At 43.7% G+C, this 19,197-nt stretch overlaps 1 protein-coding gene across 9 annotated transcripts in view; it reads right to left on the bottom strand.

The window, feature by feature from the left end:
• RASAL1 (RAS protein activator like 1) overlaps window positions 1–19,197 on the bottom strand; it is a 128,266-nt gene that overhangs the window by 23,420 nt on the left and 85,649 nt on the right. For all 9 annotated transcript variants that reach the window (XM_068239937.1, XM_068239947.1, XM_068239956.1 and 6 more), the window contains 6 exons: window positions 8,288–8,434; window positions 8,007–8,098; window positions 3,457–3,574; window positions 3,217–3,367; window positions 408–472; window positions 135–247 (listed from right to left, as the gene is read on the bottom strand). In XM_068239937.1, the coding sequence (XP_068096038.1) occupies window positions 135–247; window positions 408–472; window positions 3,217–3,367; window positions 3,457–3,574; window positions 8,007–8,098; window positions 8,288–8,434 (686 nt within the window). The remainder of the gene's footprint in view (window positions 1–134; window positions 248–407; window positions 473–3,216; window positions 3,368–3,456; window positions 3,575–8,006; window positions 8,099–8,287; window positions 8,435–19,197) is intronic.

Genomic DNA, 19,197 nt, shown 5'->3' with positions numbered 1-19,197 from the left:
CAGGATGCAATTTTTGTTACGGAGTCTCTTTAAGTTTCTTTAATGATCACAGGCAATACGGTACTACAGACCTAATGTATAGATTGCAGATAAATGCATTCTGCCACTGCAGTATTTGGCTTTTTATAGCTTACCTACTACGATTCATATCAATCTTGCAGGGGTCCAGTTCCACATACTTCTTCTCTTCAAAGATCCTAGTAATAACAGGCCGGAGCACTTCGTGAAGGTATGGCATGCCAACTATCTGCCAGAAGAATGGCATACTATAAGTAATGCTGGGGCATGCAGATAAGTGCAGGTTTGGGGTTAACAAATTGTTGTGGAGAAAAGAATGTTGATTGAAAAGTATAAAATAATTCTAACATAGTAAAAAAAATGCTGAGATCTGCACAGTTCCACCTCACCTTCATATACTGCTCCATGGATTTTGAAGCTAGTGAGTTTGACCGGAAAAGGGTATTTGGATCAGCTATAAAGAACAAAAAAATACTATTAGCAGAGAAAAAAAAGAGTTATACAAATCTGCCCCATTCTGGAAAGAAATAAGCATACGAATAAGGACAAATCCTTTATTTGATAAAAGTAATCTGAAGTCAAAATAAACATGATACCGTATAATGATTTGTATGTGTAGTAGAGCTAAGAAATAGAACATTAGTAGCACAGATGTGAGTATAATTTTGTTTCCAGTACAGGAAGAGTTAAGAAACTTCACTTGTTATCTATGCAAAAGAGCCTCTCTGACCCAACTTGGGTCACTGTTTTCTGGAGCACTTATCCATCAAAGAAACAGTCAGAGACAGATTTAGATAAGATTTTTACTGCAGGGAAGTTGAAAGAGTCATTAGCTTTGCTTGTGTTATAGTTTAAAATACAGAGCGAGGCTTGTAATTGCAAATATGACAGAACTATGCAATGTTACCAAGAAAAAGCTATATCTTATATAGTAAAACCCCTGTGTCCCTGCGTGTGCTGTCTCTGTGTAGCTGGTCCGTGCTTTTTGCTACTGCGTAAGTGCGCAGACCCAGCCTCACAGAGACAGGAGGACGGGGACCGGGCCAGGGAGCCGAGCAGGTGGCGGTGCAAGCGGGTGGCCGGGTGTGCGGCGGGTGTGTGCGCGGCGGTTGCGTGCGTCGGTGGGTGGCTGGCACGCGCGCGCATGCCCAGAAACACAGACCTACAGCCCATTTTTAACGGGCTTAGGTCTACTAGTATCTAAATATTAAAATATGAGACTATTTTCTTTGCTAATGTTCTATCAATTATCAGTACTACACATACAAATCATTACATCATAAGTGTCACTTTAACTGCCTTACAACCGCGTCACGCCGACGGGCAAGCCCCAGGACCGCCTAACGCCAATTGGTATCAAGTCCTGGGGCAGGGATTTGCAGGAGATCGAACACTCCGCTCTGCCATCAGCCTGCCAGCGGCGGAAGCCTGTGACAGCTGATTGCACTGATTGGCTGGTGACGGGAGGGAGAGGAGGAAAAAAAAAATAGCAATATTTATAAAACATATATATGTAAAATATATATATATATATATAAAAAATAAATAAACATCCTGGGAGCGAAGACAGCCCACCAACAGAAAGCTCTGTTGGTGGGCAGAAAAGGGGAGGGGGATCACTTGTGCTCTGAGTTGTACGGCCCTGCAGCGAAGCCTTATTATGTACACTGGAATAATCTATCATGTTACAAGATTTAAGTTATGTTTAATTTTGGAAATTAATCGGCGAGGATAGATAAAAATAGCTTTGGCATCCCCTCCAGCAGGTGGTACCCTAGGAAACTATCCAGGTTGCCTGTGCCTCCTAAACAACCATACTGATAACTTCCGAGTGGATTTTCTTCCTCATTTTAGCACAGAAATCAGATGGTGGGGTAATGAATTTTGTATTATCCTACCTAATAAAACCTAACTGTCCCTGCGTACTCTTGTCCCTGTGTCCTTGGGTCTGTCCTTGGGTCCATGCTTTTTTGCACGGACAGCCGTTGGGACAGGAGGACGGGGCCAGTTAGCTGGGCTGGCTGGTGCCCGCGCATGCGCACTGACATGCTGCTGTGGCGGCAGAGAGAGACAGACCTAGAGCTGTTTTTAAACAGGCTTAGGTCTGCTAGTTTACACATACAGTTGTAAAATGTGATTATGTGAAGGTAGGGGAATGGCGGATCTAACAACAAGCATTGCAAGGCTGGTTTCCATCTGTAAAAGTACAATCTGCTCTTTTAGCTCATACAGTACTAAACTGTATGAAAACTCAAGTGTACTGTATATGCTGAGGGACAGCATCTCAAGGAACCCTTTGCAAAGGTAATTATCCTGACTGTTAGAGCTGATTTCCTTAAAAATGCCAGTGTTGTGGTTCTTGTGCTGATTCTTTGACATCACTGACCCTGACAATGTCTTTAGAAGTTCTGACCTCACCTGAACTGACATGTGACATGATAAGCTTTATTACAGCCCCGGGACTACATAGAAGGTTGTGTTCCTTTTTCTTCTAAGGAAAAAGATTACCTTGGGCAAGAATCTAAAGTGTGTACAGGAGCCTCCCAAAGTTGCCTAAAAATCTGGCAAACCAGACCTTAGTGATGTCTGATGCCCAACCAACCCCTAGGCGCATTGTTCTCCTACTCATCCTGCCCACCGGAAGCCACTCCATTGTGCACCGCCCCTCCTCCACCCTTTATAGTAAAAGACACATTGCTAGCCTCTAGACTAATGATACATCTATTCAGAACTCGGCCTCAAACTGTCGACCAAGTGATTGAGTCCTGATCCCAGCGGGCAACACTCCTCGTGTATATATATATATATATATATATATATATATATATATATATATATATATATGGCTTAATATTTATAGCTTTCCAACACAAAATATTGACAGTGGGATTTAAAGAAAATCCTATTTAGGAGTAGGACTACAGATCGCATTAATTTATTTTAAGTATAGGTTTGCTTTAATCTTTATCACGAGATAGATTGCCACCCAAGGCAATTCCTCTTGACAGCCTCTATTAGAACACAGTGGAATTGTGTTGCTTTTTATGCACAAATAAAGAAAATGAAAATCATGTTCACCTTTTCTGAGACAAAAGCAGTCATTTCATCTGCAAGGATTAATGGTGGAGTTTCATTTTAAATGATATGAGGGATGAGTGTATGAAGGGTGCTAAAAGCATTTGACTAAGGTGACCTCACCAGTTCGATTCACCTCTCGCATATTCAGCTTGTCAAGGAAGATTACTGCCAGCCCCTGTCCCAGAAACATTTTCACCAGCTTAACTGCCACCTCTTGTCGGCTCTCAGCACAGCAGGTCTCCTCCAATAAGGCCAGCAGACTGCAGTCACTCTGCATAGAAGCACAGAAATGTTCACACTGATAGCAGAACACAAGGTCAAGTAGCTGCCAGTAGTGAGGAACAATACTCAGCTACCCACCTGGTCAGGACATTGCACAGACTCTACCAGCAGCTGAATAAGGTTCTGATAATACACAGAGGGCAGAATACGCTCTTCAGATAGGGAGACTTTGACACGGAGTGATCCAAGCTTCCCTCTGGTAGCAAAAATCAATAAAATGACTAATTATTAATTTGAAAACCTCAAAAATACAGACATGGAGCTCATCACTTTCAAGTCAATCAGCCTTCTAAGTATACACATACAGTATATGTATTTATATAACACATTTATGTATACATACACGCAAACACACATTATACAGTCTAATTCTGAACGTATGCAGGATCACAGAAGATACATTAGCATGTCCTTATTTATTAAGAAAAGTGGACCTACTAGATTACTAAACGTGAAAATGAAAAAAAGTGTAATTTGCCTTCTTAAAACAGAAGGTATTTGTGATCATTTAGCTTTAAGTGAGCAACTGTGGTTTCCCATGATGCATCACTTCTGAATATGCAACAAATCTCTTTATGCCCCTGAAGCCAAGCTTACATCCAGAACTGCTGGTATATAGCAAGCCTATAGCTTATAATAAATTTTATGAAGCCACATCAACTCAACATGCAGACAGCCTGTTTCGGACTTTCTGGTCCTCATCAGTGCATGGCAGGGATTGATATGGATCTATGTGATAGGGGCATGGACCAGTACAACAGAATACCCAAGCAGCTCAGGGTGACCCAAAACCACTAGGAAAGTATAGGGGACTAAAAGTCAGGGCTCTTTCTGTCTCTTTTAGTCCCTTATAATTTCCTAGTGGTTCTGGGTCATCGTGAGCTACTTGGGTAATCTAAAAGACTCCATGGAGCACATGTCATTTGTAAACAGCAATGTTTGTATGCATAGGGCCTACTTCACAAAGATTTCTTTATTATCTTAGGCTCATCAATTTTTACTTTGTTTGGCATTTAGATTTGATTCTTAAATTGAATTGATAGTGAATTGAATATACTTAGAAAATCAGAAAATAAAAGTTCTGTTGATTAAAGGGAAGGACCAAGCAAAATAAAAAAATGTGTTTCACTTACCTGGGGCTTCTACCAGCCCCATGCAGCCATCCTGCGCCCTCGTAGTCACTCACTGCTGCTCCAGTCCCCCGCTGGCAGCTTGCCGACATTGCGTACATTTTTACGCATTCCCGCTAGTGCTGGAACATTAACACATACATTTTTACGCATTACTCGTTTGATGCGTAAAAATTTACGCATTGAACCAGTAACGCGTAAAAATTTATGTGTTAATGTTCCTGCACTAGCAGGAATGCGTAAAAATTTACGCAGTGCGGCCCGCCGACCTCCGAGGTCGGCAAGCTGACAACGGGGGACTGGAGCAGCAGTAAGTGACGAGGGCACAGGATGGCTGCATGGGGCTGGTAGAAGCCCCAGGTAAGTGAAACTCATTTTTTATTTTGCTTGAACCTTCCTTAAGCATGGAAAATTATAGTAAATTGCACAGGAATCAGCTGTCATTTCAGCTGGTTTCGTTCATTGCAGATTGATTTACTGGTTTTGTGAACATGCGCTATGACATATGACTGATTGAAACACATATTCAGTTATCGATAATTTGAATGAAATCTATCTGATATTGCTACTTGTATGGGCGGATTTGATTGATTCCTTCTTGATCAGTATATTATCAAAAAAATAAAAATTGTTCAATTGACTGATTAGAACTCAGGGGACATATGGCTAGGTTTACCCAGACTACTTTTGTCAGATTGAATCTGGTCTTTCGAAGACTTTTATGGCGATAAGTAAACAAAGCTACAAGATGCCTGTAGACACCCAAATACAAAACTGCAAATTACCTCAAGAGTCATATTATGTGGTCATTTATGACAAACATTAGCCACCTTCTTAATCCAAATATGAAATTTGTCAAACTCAATATGTGACCTACAATACTAGGTGATTTTAAGCAATGGATATTCCACTTGTTATTTGAAAGGACACCTAATGGATAGGGCAAGATGTACCGTAACTCACAGGAGACAAAGGTTGCTTCACACCGCTGTGGCATTGTCAGAATGAGGAAAGAATTACTAGTTGATTGTCTGTCATGGATCATAGCACAGCAAGACATACTGCAAGCCTTAACTTATTAAAACATGGGTCAGATAGCTTTAATTGATAACATAGATGGGTACAAATGATCATGATCAGCATGATATTTCTGTACATGAATGAGGAACATACAGCAGACTGCATTCAGCCTTGGGCCAAACAATCTCATCAGAGGGCATAAATGATCACACTGACCATACAGATTAGCTCACACACACCACATACAGTATACAAGGGTGATGCTTACAGAACATCAGGCATTTCTTTTATTTTACAGTACTAACTGTGGTAAATTAGTCTGAGCTGCAGCCAGTAATAAAAGCTTAAAAAAATCAGGCCACAACTGGCTTAAAAAAAATGTGGCAGCAAACATAATTTAAGTGTAGCTCCCGAAAGAAAACATGCCGATAGTTTGCATTCTTGATCATGTACTCTACCACTTCTACCTCAACTGAAGCATGTTTGCATTATGGTGCCACAAACTGCATGCCTGTCCAGCTTGCTAGTAATTTACTCTATTCAAAATTGTTGTTAAGTGTAGTGTGCTCCTCCCCTATTATATATATCCTAATCTAATGAACGGGTCATTTCACTTATGGGTGGGGTGTAACTAGAGGAGATCAGCCCCTGTGACTACAGGTGGGCATAGAGCTGTGGGGGTCCCCAACTACTAACCTCCCCTTCCTCCGATACAGAGGACTATACTTCAGATAATGTGTTTTTGTGGCTATACTTATGTTTTATGACCCTTATGAGATTGACCCCGTCCCCAAAGCCGGGAAGGCAAGAGAAGGGGAAGTTTCGCTGTGGGGACCATGCATTGTAGTTACGCCTCTGCTTATGGGGTACACGGCCAATTAACTAAAAATCAATACAATACTGAGACCGCTCTGCAGTCCATACAAAAACATCAATTCAATTTACTCAGAGTTCATCAGGGTATCCAGTCCTTTCCATGTCCTAGATCTCAACTTTTAATACGTTGAATCAAGGATATTATATGGACTGTAAAGGACTCTCACTGTTGTATTGATTTCTAGTAATGTATTAGGAATCTGGATGGTAACAAATCTGAGCCATTAGTGTGAACAGCGTTAGATTAGTTTTATCCTTGCCTGCTAGGAGAGCGTTACTAGTGCGTGGGCTACATTTCTCTCAGGCCAGGTGCTAGCCTGGCCTGAGAGAAATGTAGCCCACAAGCCTTTATATTCAGTATACTGTGAGGAATGGCTGCATGAAGGCATGGGATTGCACCATCCCAATAGGTATGGAGGAAGGGGTTATTCAATCTGCCCACTGTGTTTATATTATTAATCAGGGGCAGTCCAACTAAGCCCTGAGTAGAAAAAGGCAAATTCATAAATTATGAATCTTATTTTTCATTGGCAGAGTTAAGATTTTAAAGGGAAACTGAAGTGAGAGGAATATGAAGGTTGACATATTTACTGTATGCCATATGTATTTCCTTTTAAATAATACCAGGCAGTCCTGCTGATCTTTCTGACATCAGTGTCTGACTTACACACCTGTGACTAATCTAGTCGGACTTCAGTCACAAAATTTCATCCGCATGCTTGTTCAGGGTCTGTCGCTAAAAGTATTAGAGGCAGAGGGTCAGCAGGAGGACAGCCAGGCAATTTACATTGTTTGAGAGCAAATTAGTATGTCATCCTCCTATCCGTTTCACTTCAGGTTCCCTTTAAAATTGCTCAGTGTAAAATTTGCCTTCTTAAAACAGAAGGTATTTGCAATCAATCAGCATTAAGTGAGCAACTGTGGCTTCCCACAATGCTTCACTACTGAATATGCAAATCATCTCTTTATGCCTATGAAGCCAGGCTTACATCCAGAACTGATGGTCTATAGAAAGCCTATAAGTTTTACAGAGGCACATCAACCCCAACAAGCAGACTTTTGGTCCTCCTCAGTGCATGGCAGGGATTGATATGGCTGTATGGGATAGGGCTTTGACCAGAACAACAGAATACCCAAGCAGCTCAGGGTGACCCAAACCACTGGGAATGTATAGGGGACTAAAAGAGACTAAAAAGCCCTTCTAAAAAGCTACACTTTGCCTTTTTAAAAGAGAAGCTATTGAGATAATTCAGCTTTAACACACGATGTCAGAATCATCAAAAATGGAATAACATCTTTATAACATACGTATAATGTTTTAAAGCATATCTGTCACCATTAGAGTCTTACAAATGTTGCAGTTATTTGCCTATTCATGCTAACCATGCTCTTATCTGATTGTGGAAAGAAAGGCTAGGAAACACAGTTCCTGCCACTATGAACATGGTATGTTTTCATTTCCTGTAAAAAGGTGTGTTTTTTTCAGTAAAAATGTTAATAGGTTGTTAGTATGGTGATAGGTTCACTTTAAACAGCTACTCCATGCTTTTGTGTTTGGAAGCAATGTCATGGCATGATGTCACACAACAAGCGCTGCTCTACCCATTCTCCTCATCCGCGTTTCCAAATGGTAGGAGACGAAACCAGCCAGTCACCGCAGGGTTTCTGTGAAGGGGTTCCAAGGGGAAGCACACCTGAAGAGGGTGTTGACAGGGTGAGTGATGGAAGACATTATTCAAACATACCAGGTGTTAAAGACAGAAGATTCATCATGCAAAAAGATCATGAGTTTTCTGAAACAGTAGGAAAATATGATAGGCCGAAAAGGGAATTATAATAAAAAAAAATATTCTTAATTGTAGAGTTCAAAGGTGCAGACTTACTCGTCCAAGAAAATCATTCTTTCCAACCATATCCCAGTCCCAAACTTCAATGCTGATGACTTGGTCCCCAGGATCCATTTCTTCTATTCCTCGTAAGTCAAATTCTAATACTTCATTCCAGCGTGGAAAACGCGTTCTTTTGATTACCTGAAAGCAGACTGCTTGATAGAAAAACACGCTACTCATTCACAAGACTCAATTACGGGGACTGCTTTAGCATCACATAGGTTATAAACATGCCCTGATGTAGATCTTATCAGAAGGAATTTCCTTCTCCATACAGAGAACAAGCAACAAGGAGATTAGGTGTTATGCTGCCCTCAGATCTGATTCTGAAGTGATTTTTCAGAGCGATTCTAATCATGTGCTTAGCTATTTTCTAATCATGCCTAGCGATTTTTGAAGCGTTTTGGTGTAGCGTTTTTTTAGTTTTTGTTACAGTAGAGCTGGAACTGAACAGCTTCTGTAACAAAAAAGCTTGGAAAATCACTCTGTTCTAGCGCTTTTCTGAACGATTTTCCACTTTCCTATACTTAACATTGAGGCTAAATTGCCTCAGAAAAGCGCAGAAATGCTGCAGGACCTGCATTTGTGATTGGAAGAAAATCACATCACTCTGGTGTGATCCATCCCATTCAAATATATTTGCCAAGTGCTTTTCAAAGCGCTAGAATTTTTAAAAGTGCTTAGAAGCGCTCTTGGTGTGCACCAGCCCTGACTCGTTCTGTTCAGAAAGCCAGCACCTACTCAGTGAGGAGACCTTGGGCAAGACTCCCTTACTTCTACTACCTATAGATCTACTTCCTATAGCCCGTGCCCTAGTGGCTGCAGCTCTGGCGCTTTGAGTCCGCCAAGGGAAAAGCACAATATACTGTATATGTTCTGTGTCGTGTCTCCATATTGATTGCATGTATTTTTATGATATGTCTGCAATAAATGTATGTTAAAAAAAAAGAATTTTCCAAGCTCCCAATGATCATAAAGACACAAGCTACTGGCCTATAAGTGTAATGGGATTCCTTGGAGAAAGAATTGTGAGAACAGCAGTAATGGAGTTATTTCTTATTATTGTTATTACTTGCAAGTTCTTGGTGAAATTATTTTCCTTGCTTCACTACTTGTGATTTATCAACCTAGAACATGCAGGCAGGTCAGGTGTCATTTGATTTATACTTGTTCAATATAAGAAGTTTACTAAGTAGTGAAGGTAAAAATGATGATCCTGAAACTTGTACCTTTAAAGTGTAACTGTCGGGCATAACATCAAAAATTACTTCTTTATTATTATCTGGTAAACAAGTACCGGTAATAAGGATGCTAACCAGGCAATCCAAATGTTAACTATTACTTTTCCTGTTGATAAATGATAATTCCCCAATTTATCTGACTGTTATTTGGTACATTGCCACACAAAGGAAGTTGCAGGGCATGCTGGGTTGTCCTTTTTTGCTTCTCTACTTTCCCCTCAGGCTTAACTAATGTAGCCTGATTGGCGGAAGCCTCTTTCCCTCCTGTTTTTCCCTCCCACACCTCTGTTCCTCTCTGATTGGCCAATATATATCATGCTGAGACAATGCACTTTCTATTGCAGAGCTGGGGGGAGTGCCTGAAGACTGGATGGAGGACGGGCAATGCATGCACAATCAGGCAGAGGAGAGTATGGGAGGAAATGACATCAAGATTGGCTTCAAAATAGACACAGTTAAAATGGAGAATCCTAAGAAGGATTTTCTCTTTTTTTATTAAAGAAAAATCACTAAAATCAAAATGTGGACAGTGCAATACATATGCTATGTAAGTAGAGCAAGTATTTATCTACTTATATATGTGTTGTTGTTTTTTCTGAGATAGTATGGCTGACAGCTGCTCTTTAAAAAAAAAACGTCAGGAATGGCAGGATATTAATGTAATTACTGGCTTCTGCTAAGATGAAGGAGCAGCACTGAAAAACACAAAGCAGCCTCTCTGCTCTGGGAGGGCATGGAATTCTACTGATATGAAAAGGCTGCTTTCTCATGGATAAACCCACATAACACTTCCTACACACTGCCGCTTATTTCATCAGATGCTACAATGAGTAATGGCAATCTGCAAGGTGTAAAAATCCATTGCAACTCAACAACATTCAATACTCCATTAGTTTACAGCAAGCTAAACAAAAGCACAGGATTTAAGATTAATTGCCAAGTTACTGCAAAGGTTCATATGAATTAGATGTAATAAGTAGGTTTATTTGAATGTATAATCTAATAACTACTTTAGGTTTTCAGCCTTATTTCATATGTCTAAAGCTGGCCACTAACTGTCCAATTTCTATCGAAAAATCGTTCAAGCGATCAGAAATTCTGATCGTAAGTGAAATATTGTAATACATCGTTCACTACACCATCAACGAACCAATCTTTGCTTCCTATCTATCACGACCAACAAGAAAATCCAAATTTTCGTTCGACGAAAATTCATTCGGACAACATTTTTTTCACTCTTTCATAATCGATTGTGTCCACCAATGGAGATTATTTACATGTTGTGGTGCAGCCCGCAGCCAGAGATCTGAGCTACTATGAAGGGGGGTTGGGAAAGCTGTAACTGGCTAGTGTTGGGTGGCAGCACTTACGTATCCAAGCACTCTTTACCTCAGCCAGCACTCGTTCTGCCACACGGTGTCCCTGGCTCTCTCCTCCTGACCTACCTCATTGTCTGTGGCACTGGAAGGCAGGAGACACAGAACAGGTCATGTACATGCATACTGGAAAGAATGCCCAGAAATGCAAGTCCAGTTATCCTACACGGTGTGTGGGGGGCTGTAACTGGGGTTTGCCATGGGGGGTCTGTGGCCTGTCCGTCATGGGGGGTGTTTGTTACTGTGGTCTATCTATCATGGGGGATGTGTGTTACTGTGGTCTATCTACCATGGGGGGTGTCTGTTACTGTGGTCTACCTATTATAGGGGGTGACTGTTACTTTGGTCCATCTATCATAGGGGGGTGTCAGTTACTGTGGTCTATCTATCATGGGTGTGTCTGTTACTGTGGTCTATCATGGGAGGTGTCTGTTACTGTGGTCTATCTATCATGGGAGGTGTCTGTTACTTTGGTCCATCTATCTTAGGGGGTGTCTGTTAATGTGCTCTATATATCATGGGGGGTGTCAGTTACTGTGGTCTATCAATCATGGGGGTGTCTGTTACTGTGGTCCATCTATCATGGGTGGTGTCTGTTACTGTGGTCCATCTATCATGGGGGGTGTCTGTTACTGTGGTCCATCTATCATGGGGGGTGTCTGTTACTGTGGTCCATCTATCATGGGGGGTGTCTGTTACGGTGGTCCATCTATCATGGGTGGTGTCTGTTACTGTGGTCTATCTATCATGGGGGGTGTCTGTTACTGTGGTCCATCTATCATGGGGGTGTCTGTTACTGTGGTCCATCTATCATGGGTGGTGTCTGTTACTGTGGTCCATCTATCATGGGGGGTGTCTGTTACTGTGGTCCATGTATCATGGGGGGTGTCTGTTACTGTGGTCCATCTATCATGGGGGTGTCTGTTACTGTGGTCCATCTATCATGGGTGGTGTCTGTTACTGTGGTCCATCTATCATGGGGGTGTCTGTTACTGTGGTCCATCTATCATGGGGGGTGTCTGTTACTGTGGTCCATCTATCATGGGGAGTGTCTGTTACTGTGGTCCATCTATCAAGGGGGGGTGTCTGTTACTGTGGTCCATCTATCATGGGGGTGTCTGTTACTGTGGTCCATCTATCATGGGTGGTGTCTGTTACTGTGGTCCATCTATCATAGGGGGTGTCTGTTACTGTGGTCCATCTATCATGGGTGGTGTCTGTTACTGTGGTCCATCTATCATGGGTGGTGTCTGTTACTGTGGTCCATCTATCATGGGCGGTGTCTGTTACTGTGGTCCATCTATCATGGGGGGGTGTCTGTTAATGTGCTCTATATATCATGGGGGATGTCTGTTACTGTGGTCTATATATCATATGGGAAGGGGGGGGGGTGTTATTGTTGTCTGTCTGACAGGGGGAAACTGTCTGTTACAGCCAGTCTGCCAAGGGTTACTGTTTGCTTGTGAAGAGTATCATAGGGTGATCTTTGTTATAGAGGAATTATATTGGTGCCATTCAGTTTTCATGGATGGCTTCTGGTCACAGAGATTGGATAGTACGGCCTTCAATGTGGCCTGGCTGGGGTGCAGTAGCCTTTATAAAAGAGTATCTACTGAATCCTGGAAAAGAGGTCTGAAAGCCATTCTGAGTCCCGTGCTGCCTAATTTCTGTTTGAATGTCTCTTCTGACATAAGGAAGATAGTTATACTGTATCATCCATGGCATTCTCATTTATGTGATCTACAGTTGGGGGGAAATAGTGGCAAATTACCTGAATATGAACAGTGATTTGATTTTTGAAAAGTCATGATCACGTATGTATTTGTGTATACATGTTGTCTGTGTATTTCCTTTTCCTCATTTCAACTAAGACGTTTCTTGTATTATCTATGCAAAGCCCTCTACAACATAAAAAAGGTGTTTCCTCAAAACTACCTTTTAATTAAACAGATCTATTATTTTGTGGCTAGATTTGGAAATTTGGTTCTTTCTTAATGCAAGCCTGAAGTTAAAGGGGCCCTATGGTGAAAAATTGTAAAATTTAAAATATGTGCAAACACAGACAAATAATAAGTAGGTTTTTTCCCTGAGTATAATGAGCCATAAATTACTTTTCTCCTATGTTGCTGTCACTTACAGTAGAGAGTAGAAATCTGACATTACTGATAGGTTTTGGGTTAGTCCATCTCTTCACGGGGATATTCTCACAGATTTATTTATTTTCAAAAGCACTTAGTGAATGGCAGTAGCTTTGTCCAACTGCCAAAAAACAGTGTAGCGAGCAGGGAGGCTGGCCAGCATCTTTGTATAAATCTTTTTCAGGGAATGTCTTTATAAAGAACAACAGCCATGGTGAAAACCCCCCATGAGGAGATGGACTAGCCCAAAGCCTGTCACTTCTGTCAGATTTCTACTACCTACTGTAAGTGACAGCAACATAGGAGAAAAGTAATTTATGGCTCATTTTACTCTGGAAAAAAACATACTTCTTATTTTTCTCTGTTTGCACATATTTTAAATTTTACACTTTTTCACCATAGTGCCCCTTTAAAATAAACCAATGAGAGAAACAATTGTATCTATAGTTCTAATCCTAAATAGGACTGTCCTGTATCTAGTATTTTTGTTTTGGCTTTGAAAATTAAAGGGGCACTACAGCAAAAAATTTTAAATATGTGCAAACATAAACAAATAAGAAGTACATTTTTCCAGAGCAAAATCAGCCATAAATTACTTTTCTCCTATGTTGCTGTCACTTACAGTAGGTAGTATGAATCTGACAGAAGTGACAGGTTTTGGACTAGTCCATCTCTTCATAGGGGATTCTCAGCAAGGCTTTTATTCTTTACAAAGATATTCCCTAAAAAGCATTTAACCAGCTGAGCGGTCTGGACGAGCTCAGCTCGTCCAACACCGCCAGCGGCTGCCGCTCAGGCCCTGCTGGGCCGATTTTAATGAAATAAAAAGCAGCACACGCAGCCGGCACTTTGCCAGCCGCGTGTGCTGCCTGATCGCCGCCGCTCTGCGGCGATTCGCCGCGAGCAGCGGCGAAAGAGGGTCCCCCCAGCCGCCTGAGCCCAGCGTAGCCGGAACAAAAAGTTCCGGCCAGCGCTAAGGGCTGGATCGGAGGCGGCTGACGTCACGACGTCGGCTGACGTCGATGACGTCACTCCGCTCGTCGCTATGGCGACGATATAAGCAAAACAAGGAAGGCCGCTTATTGCGGCCTTCCTTGTTTATTCTGGGCGCCGGAGGCGATCGGAAGATCGCCTCCGGAGCGCCCTCTAGTGGGCTTTCATGCAGCCAACTTTCAGTTGGCTGCATGAAATAGTTTTTTTTTTATTTAAAAAAAACCCTCCCGCAGCCACCCTGGCGATTTAATCAGAACGCCAGGGTGGTTAAACAATGATGCTGACCAGCTTCCCTGCTCGCTACACAGTTTTTTGGCAGTTGGACAGAGCAACTGCTTTTCACTAAGTGCGTTTGAAAATGAGAATCCCCTATGAAGAAATGAACTAGTCCAAAACCTGTCGCTTCTGTCAGATTTCTACTACTTACAGTAAGTGACAGCAACATAGGAGAGAAGTAATGTATGGTTCATTTTACTCTGGGAGAAATGTACTTCTTATTTGTATATGTTTGCATATATTTAAAATGTAACAATTTTTCGCCATAGTGCCCTTTAAAAAATCTAGGTTTTTACGTTTTGAATGTAACGTGGACAACAGCAGTTTTTAATGTTTTGTTTCAGCTCCCATACAGATAAATATTAACCAATTCAGATTCTTCAATGTGACTCTCACATCCTAATTTGTCCTCCTACAGATTCCAGAGGGTGAGAGTCATGTCCTGTACTTAATGCTGCCATTTTAATCAGGGCAAGACAAATAATATATTTTGAGATGTTATATAACTGTGGCACTTGTCATGTGAGAATTAGGAAGAGTTAAAAATTGAAAAATGAGTATTTTCTGCATTTACGCCTATTTTCCACCTGTAAAATGCCAATGAAATAAAAAAAAAATCTTGGATAAAAGATATTACCCAAAGAAAGCATATACTAGCCTTTCTCCACCTTTTACCACTGGAGGAACACTTCAAATAATGTTTGGATCACAAGGAAACCCTACATTAGCAGGAGGAGTAGTGATTTGTTTTGGCATGGTCTTTAAAAGTGGGTGTGGCTGTTCATTGTAACAGCCTTGTTGTTAAAGGCCCATACACACGTCGGATTTTAGCGAACGACCCGTCGTTTGAACGTTCCGTCGTTCGGACGTTTCCGCGTCAAATCCGACGTGTGTACAGACTATCGTTCGGGTGCTAAGACTGGTTACCAGCGATCCGCCGGGCGTCCATGTTTCTTCCTTACTGTGCTACCTACCATAGTAGCGCAAGATAGTGTTTCTTGCTATAGACCCCACAATTATAGTGCTCCCCTATAACAGTACTCTTTATTATTTCTCAACTCACCACTGTCACAGTAGCGGAAAATGCCAGGGAACCCATAAAAAGATCTCAAGAAACCCTTGGGTGCCAGAAAACCCTGGTTGAGAATCCTGGCCTAGATTGTCCTGAATAAAAACTATATATGTATCACTTTGATGGCATAAGTACGGTAATTAAAAAGTTATTGCTGTATGAATAGCTGAAATGCCAAAATTGTCAGGAATCTTAAGGCGTAAAAACCAGGGATGCAAAGCGGTATAACTATTGAGCTTTCTGTTATCTGTTACCTGAACTCAAAAGTATTTGTCAGCCACATAGAAGTATTATGACCTCTGTCACAGGAGCCCTAGTGGCTGACCGCACTTAGCCTTCTAAACGGTGCCAGCGCACAGATCGTGCGAACTCTGGTCGCAGTCAATGCGCAGGAACCGTTAAGAATTAGCCGCAGACAACTCAGAAGGGAGCCGGTGAGACACGGGTGATTACAACTTCACCCACTGGTTCAGAGTAAACTGCCACCACCGCGGTTACCATGGGACCGTGGAGCCCACTAACTGACTGACTAGTCCTGCGAATAAAACGGTTAAACACACGGTATTCTGTCTAGCCAACAACAAAAAAACAGTAGCGTATCTTCAGAGACCCGGGATCAGTTCTGTGTGTGCTGATGAGCAGGGTAGCGGACAGTGAATGACTTGGAGAAAGTCGTTTATTCACACAATATAAATAATTAATATATACAGACAATTATTAAAATCAACAATTATTAAAACAGTAATAGCCAGTATAAAAAATAAAAGAAGGGAGAAAAATACTTAGTTCCTGGAAAGATGTCCTTTTTGTGGGAAAAACTGGGGAGTTCTGGGTTTCAATCAAAGTTCAGAGTTCAGACCAGGTGGATGCCAGCATATCCTCAAGCTGGCACCGATGAGTTCAAGATGTTTTCAGGGTGGAGGACACTGAGTTTGGGTCCTCTGCCATTCTTATGCCCCTGATTCAGTAAGAGGGAGTGAGGGCAGGGAGCCACACACCCCCTTAGAAGATGAGATGAGCCCTCCCCTTGTCCTGGGGACTAGAAATCATATCTACCCATATATGGGCTCTATCTCACAGGACCGTACAGGTCAGGGCAGATTTATTAACATTTTCAGGTCTGTCTCGATTTACCCAGTGTCCTGATACCAGACATGAGGGGTGGGACCCCTGTGGTATCATCAGGGCACTTTCAAACTGCCTAACTGGCAGTCCTTACCTCAGAATGTTCTGAAACTTCCTCAGAACCAGCACCGGGGCTCATGCTACACTTCCCCCACGTTTGGCGAAGCTGCCATCTTAGGAACCCCAGAAATATGACAGATCTGGGAAGTTATGGATATGCTATGAGACTCAGGTTATTCCCAGGCAAAGGCTCTTTGAAGTTTGGGGCAGCCAGCTAGGTGTCACCTCCCCTGCTGGGAGGGAGCCAGCGGGTCTGGTTTTTCCCCCAACTAGATTGCTTCTGCCATGGTGCTTGTCACCTTATACCTGATGGATGGGCCATCAGCACAGCTTGAAGCCAGGGACTCTCCGGGGCAGATTAGGCTCAGGCTCATTAGCATATCAAAAGAGCCATCCAGCATTTAGGCTGGTGCTCTCTCTCTGCTGAGAACAGACTGCAGCTGCCCCTACACACTCAACCCAGATTTTATCGATTTGAAGCGCAATCGATGCAGGGAATCGAGTGCGATCGCTTTTTCTTCACGGGCGGTTACAGGACGCGCCTGCGGCCCCGCAACCGTCCGTGACAGCCCCCCCCTGGGGAGAAGGCAGATAGACATTCATCAGCAAGATGTGTGTCGTTGCCGCTAACCTGCGAGATCTGATCTAGTTCCCCGTTGGCGTTCTGTGGTCGGCTGCCCGCTGCGTGTCGGCCAACCTGGCTGACGGGTCTCGGGTTGCCGGTGCGGCGGGAAAACCTATTGGAGCCTGTGGCTCGGTTCCCCTGGACCGGTCGCGGTCTGCTACCCTCAGGGTTGACCCGACATGGACCGTTCTGGACAGGGCGTTTGCGCCACTGCAGTCGGACGTGGTGTCTGCCGGGACTGCTGACAACGGGCAGTGGGTTGGTTAGGTCAACAGCCAGCGAACGCAGGGTTCCCCTGCTAAGTGGCTGTGGACCTAAGGGAACCCCGCGGGAATCCCTGGACCTTCCCAGCTCCTGACAGACGGCACATGCTCTGCAGTAGTTTACTACATCCCTGTTCATCCGGGGCCAATAAAACTGTTTCCGAATACCGGCAAGTGTCTTGCGGACCCCTGAGTGCCCTGTCAGAGGATTACCATGTGCGGATTTCAGCACATGTCCCCTGAACGCACTCGGGACCACAAGCCATTTGGTATTCGCGTGGGATCTACCTGTAGGGGGCTGTACAGACTCACTGTACAGTCTCCCACCTTCCCAGTACACCTTGAAAGCGGCCCCGTCTGCGAGGGGCTCAGCGGCTTGCTGCCTGAGCACCTCCAGGCTTGGGTCACTTTGTAGTGCGGCTGAGAATACAGCGCTGTCAGTTTCAGCCAACTGGCTCATGTCACACGAGGGCAGCGGCTGAAAGGTCTCATCCCTGCGGTCAGAGGAGGGGGAGGAGGCCGGAACCCCCTCCACCTGTTCTGAGCTCAGGTTCTGAGCAGTGCAGCTGCGCGGTACTGCTAGCACAGGTACACTGTCAGAATGGCACAGACGGACATTACTCAAATCATCATTGCATGCAGTAATGACATTGACAGGTATAGACATTTTTTCATTACAGACAGGTTGTACAGTAAACTCAGGTACAATTACAGCATCATCACAACAGACAGTCTGTACCTCAAATTTAGGTGCCTTTGAAGCAGGCACTATTGAACCTGGTACCCTTGAACTGGGCACATTCAACCCACCTCCCCCTGGTGCTCCCCCAAGTGTATAAAGTACCTGGTGGTGGGTGGAGAGTCCGTCTCCTTCCGTGAGCGACAAGGCGGTCGTGGCAGGTTCATAGTAGGACACAAGCTTGCCCAAATCAGTCCCCAGCAACACAGGGACTGGGAGATCCTTCATAACCCCAACAACCCTTTCTTGGATTCCTCCTACTCCCCAATCCAGCTTCACTCTTGCGTGGGCTATGTGAAAAAGGGTGCCCTCTACTCCAGTAAGGGCAAGGGATCGGCTGGAGCTGATGCTCTCCTTTGGCACAAGGTGTGAGTGAACTAACGTGATGTCAGCTCCGGTGTCTCGAAATCCGGTGACAACTTTGCCGTTCACTCTAACAAGTTGCTGCTGGTCGGTTCGGTCGCGGATTTCCTTTCCACGGGCAAACAGGACAAAATCCGATGATCCAGGCTGTGGTTCGCTGGCGGGTTGCCTCTGCTGTGGGTGAGGTACAGGGGATACAGATGATCCAGGTGCTGGTGGTGTCTGTCTCCGCTCCGGACAGTCGAATTTCATGTGTCCGGGCTGGCGGCAGTAGTGACAGGTGACCTCTCCAGGCGCTGCAGCCCTGGGTGCAGAAGCTGTGCTGGGTGGCCTCTGTGGCTGACGGCTCACAGGGGCAGGAGAGTCTGCTGAGGTATTGGGCTGACCTCCTCTCCAGCTGGATGGTACAGTTCTGCGGGTATCAGCCACCCGGGTAGTTGCAAAAGTCTCAGCAAGGTCTGCAGCGACAGTGGCTGAAGTCGGCCTGCGTTCTAACACAAACTGTCGTACATCAGCAGGGCAAATGTTCAGAAATTGTTCGAGGACTATCAAGTCCTCCAGGACGCCATAAGACCCTTTGGTGAGGCCTAGAGTCCACTGGCGGAGTGTGGTGAGCAAGCTGCTGACCACATC

The sequence above is a fragment of the Hyperolius riggenbachi genome, chromosome 1, assembly GCF_040937935.1.
Source record: "Hyperolius riggenbachi isolate aHypRig1 chromosome 1, aHypRig1.pri, whole genome shotgun sequence".
Taxonomy (NCBI): domain Eukaryota; kingdom Metazoa; phylum Chordata; class Amphibia; order Anura; family Hyperoliidae; genus Hyperolius; species Hyperolius riggenbachi.
The sequence above is the reverse complement of the archived record's forward strand: the minus strand, read 5'-3'. Positions and strand labels throughout refer to the sequence as shown.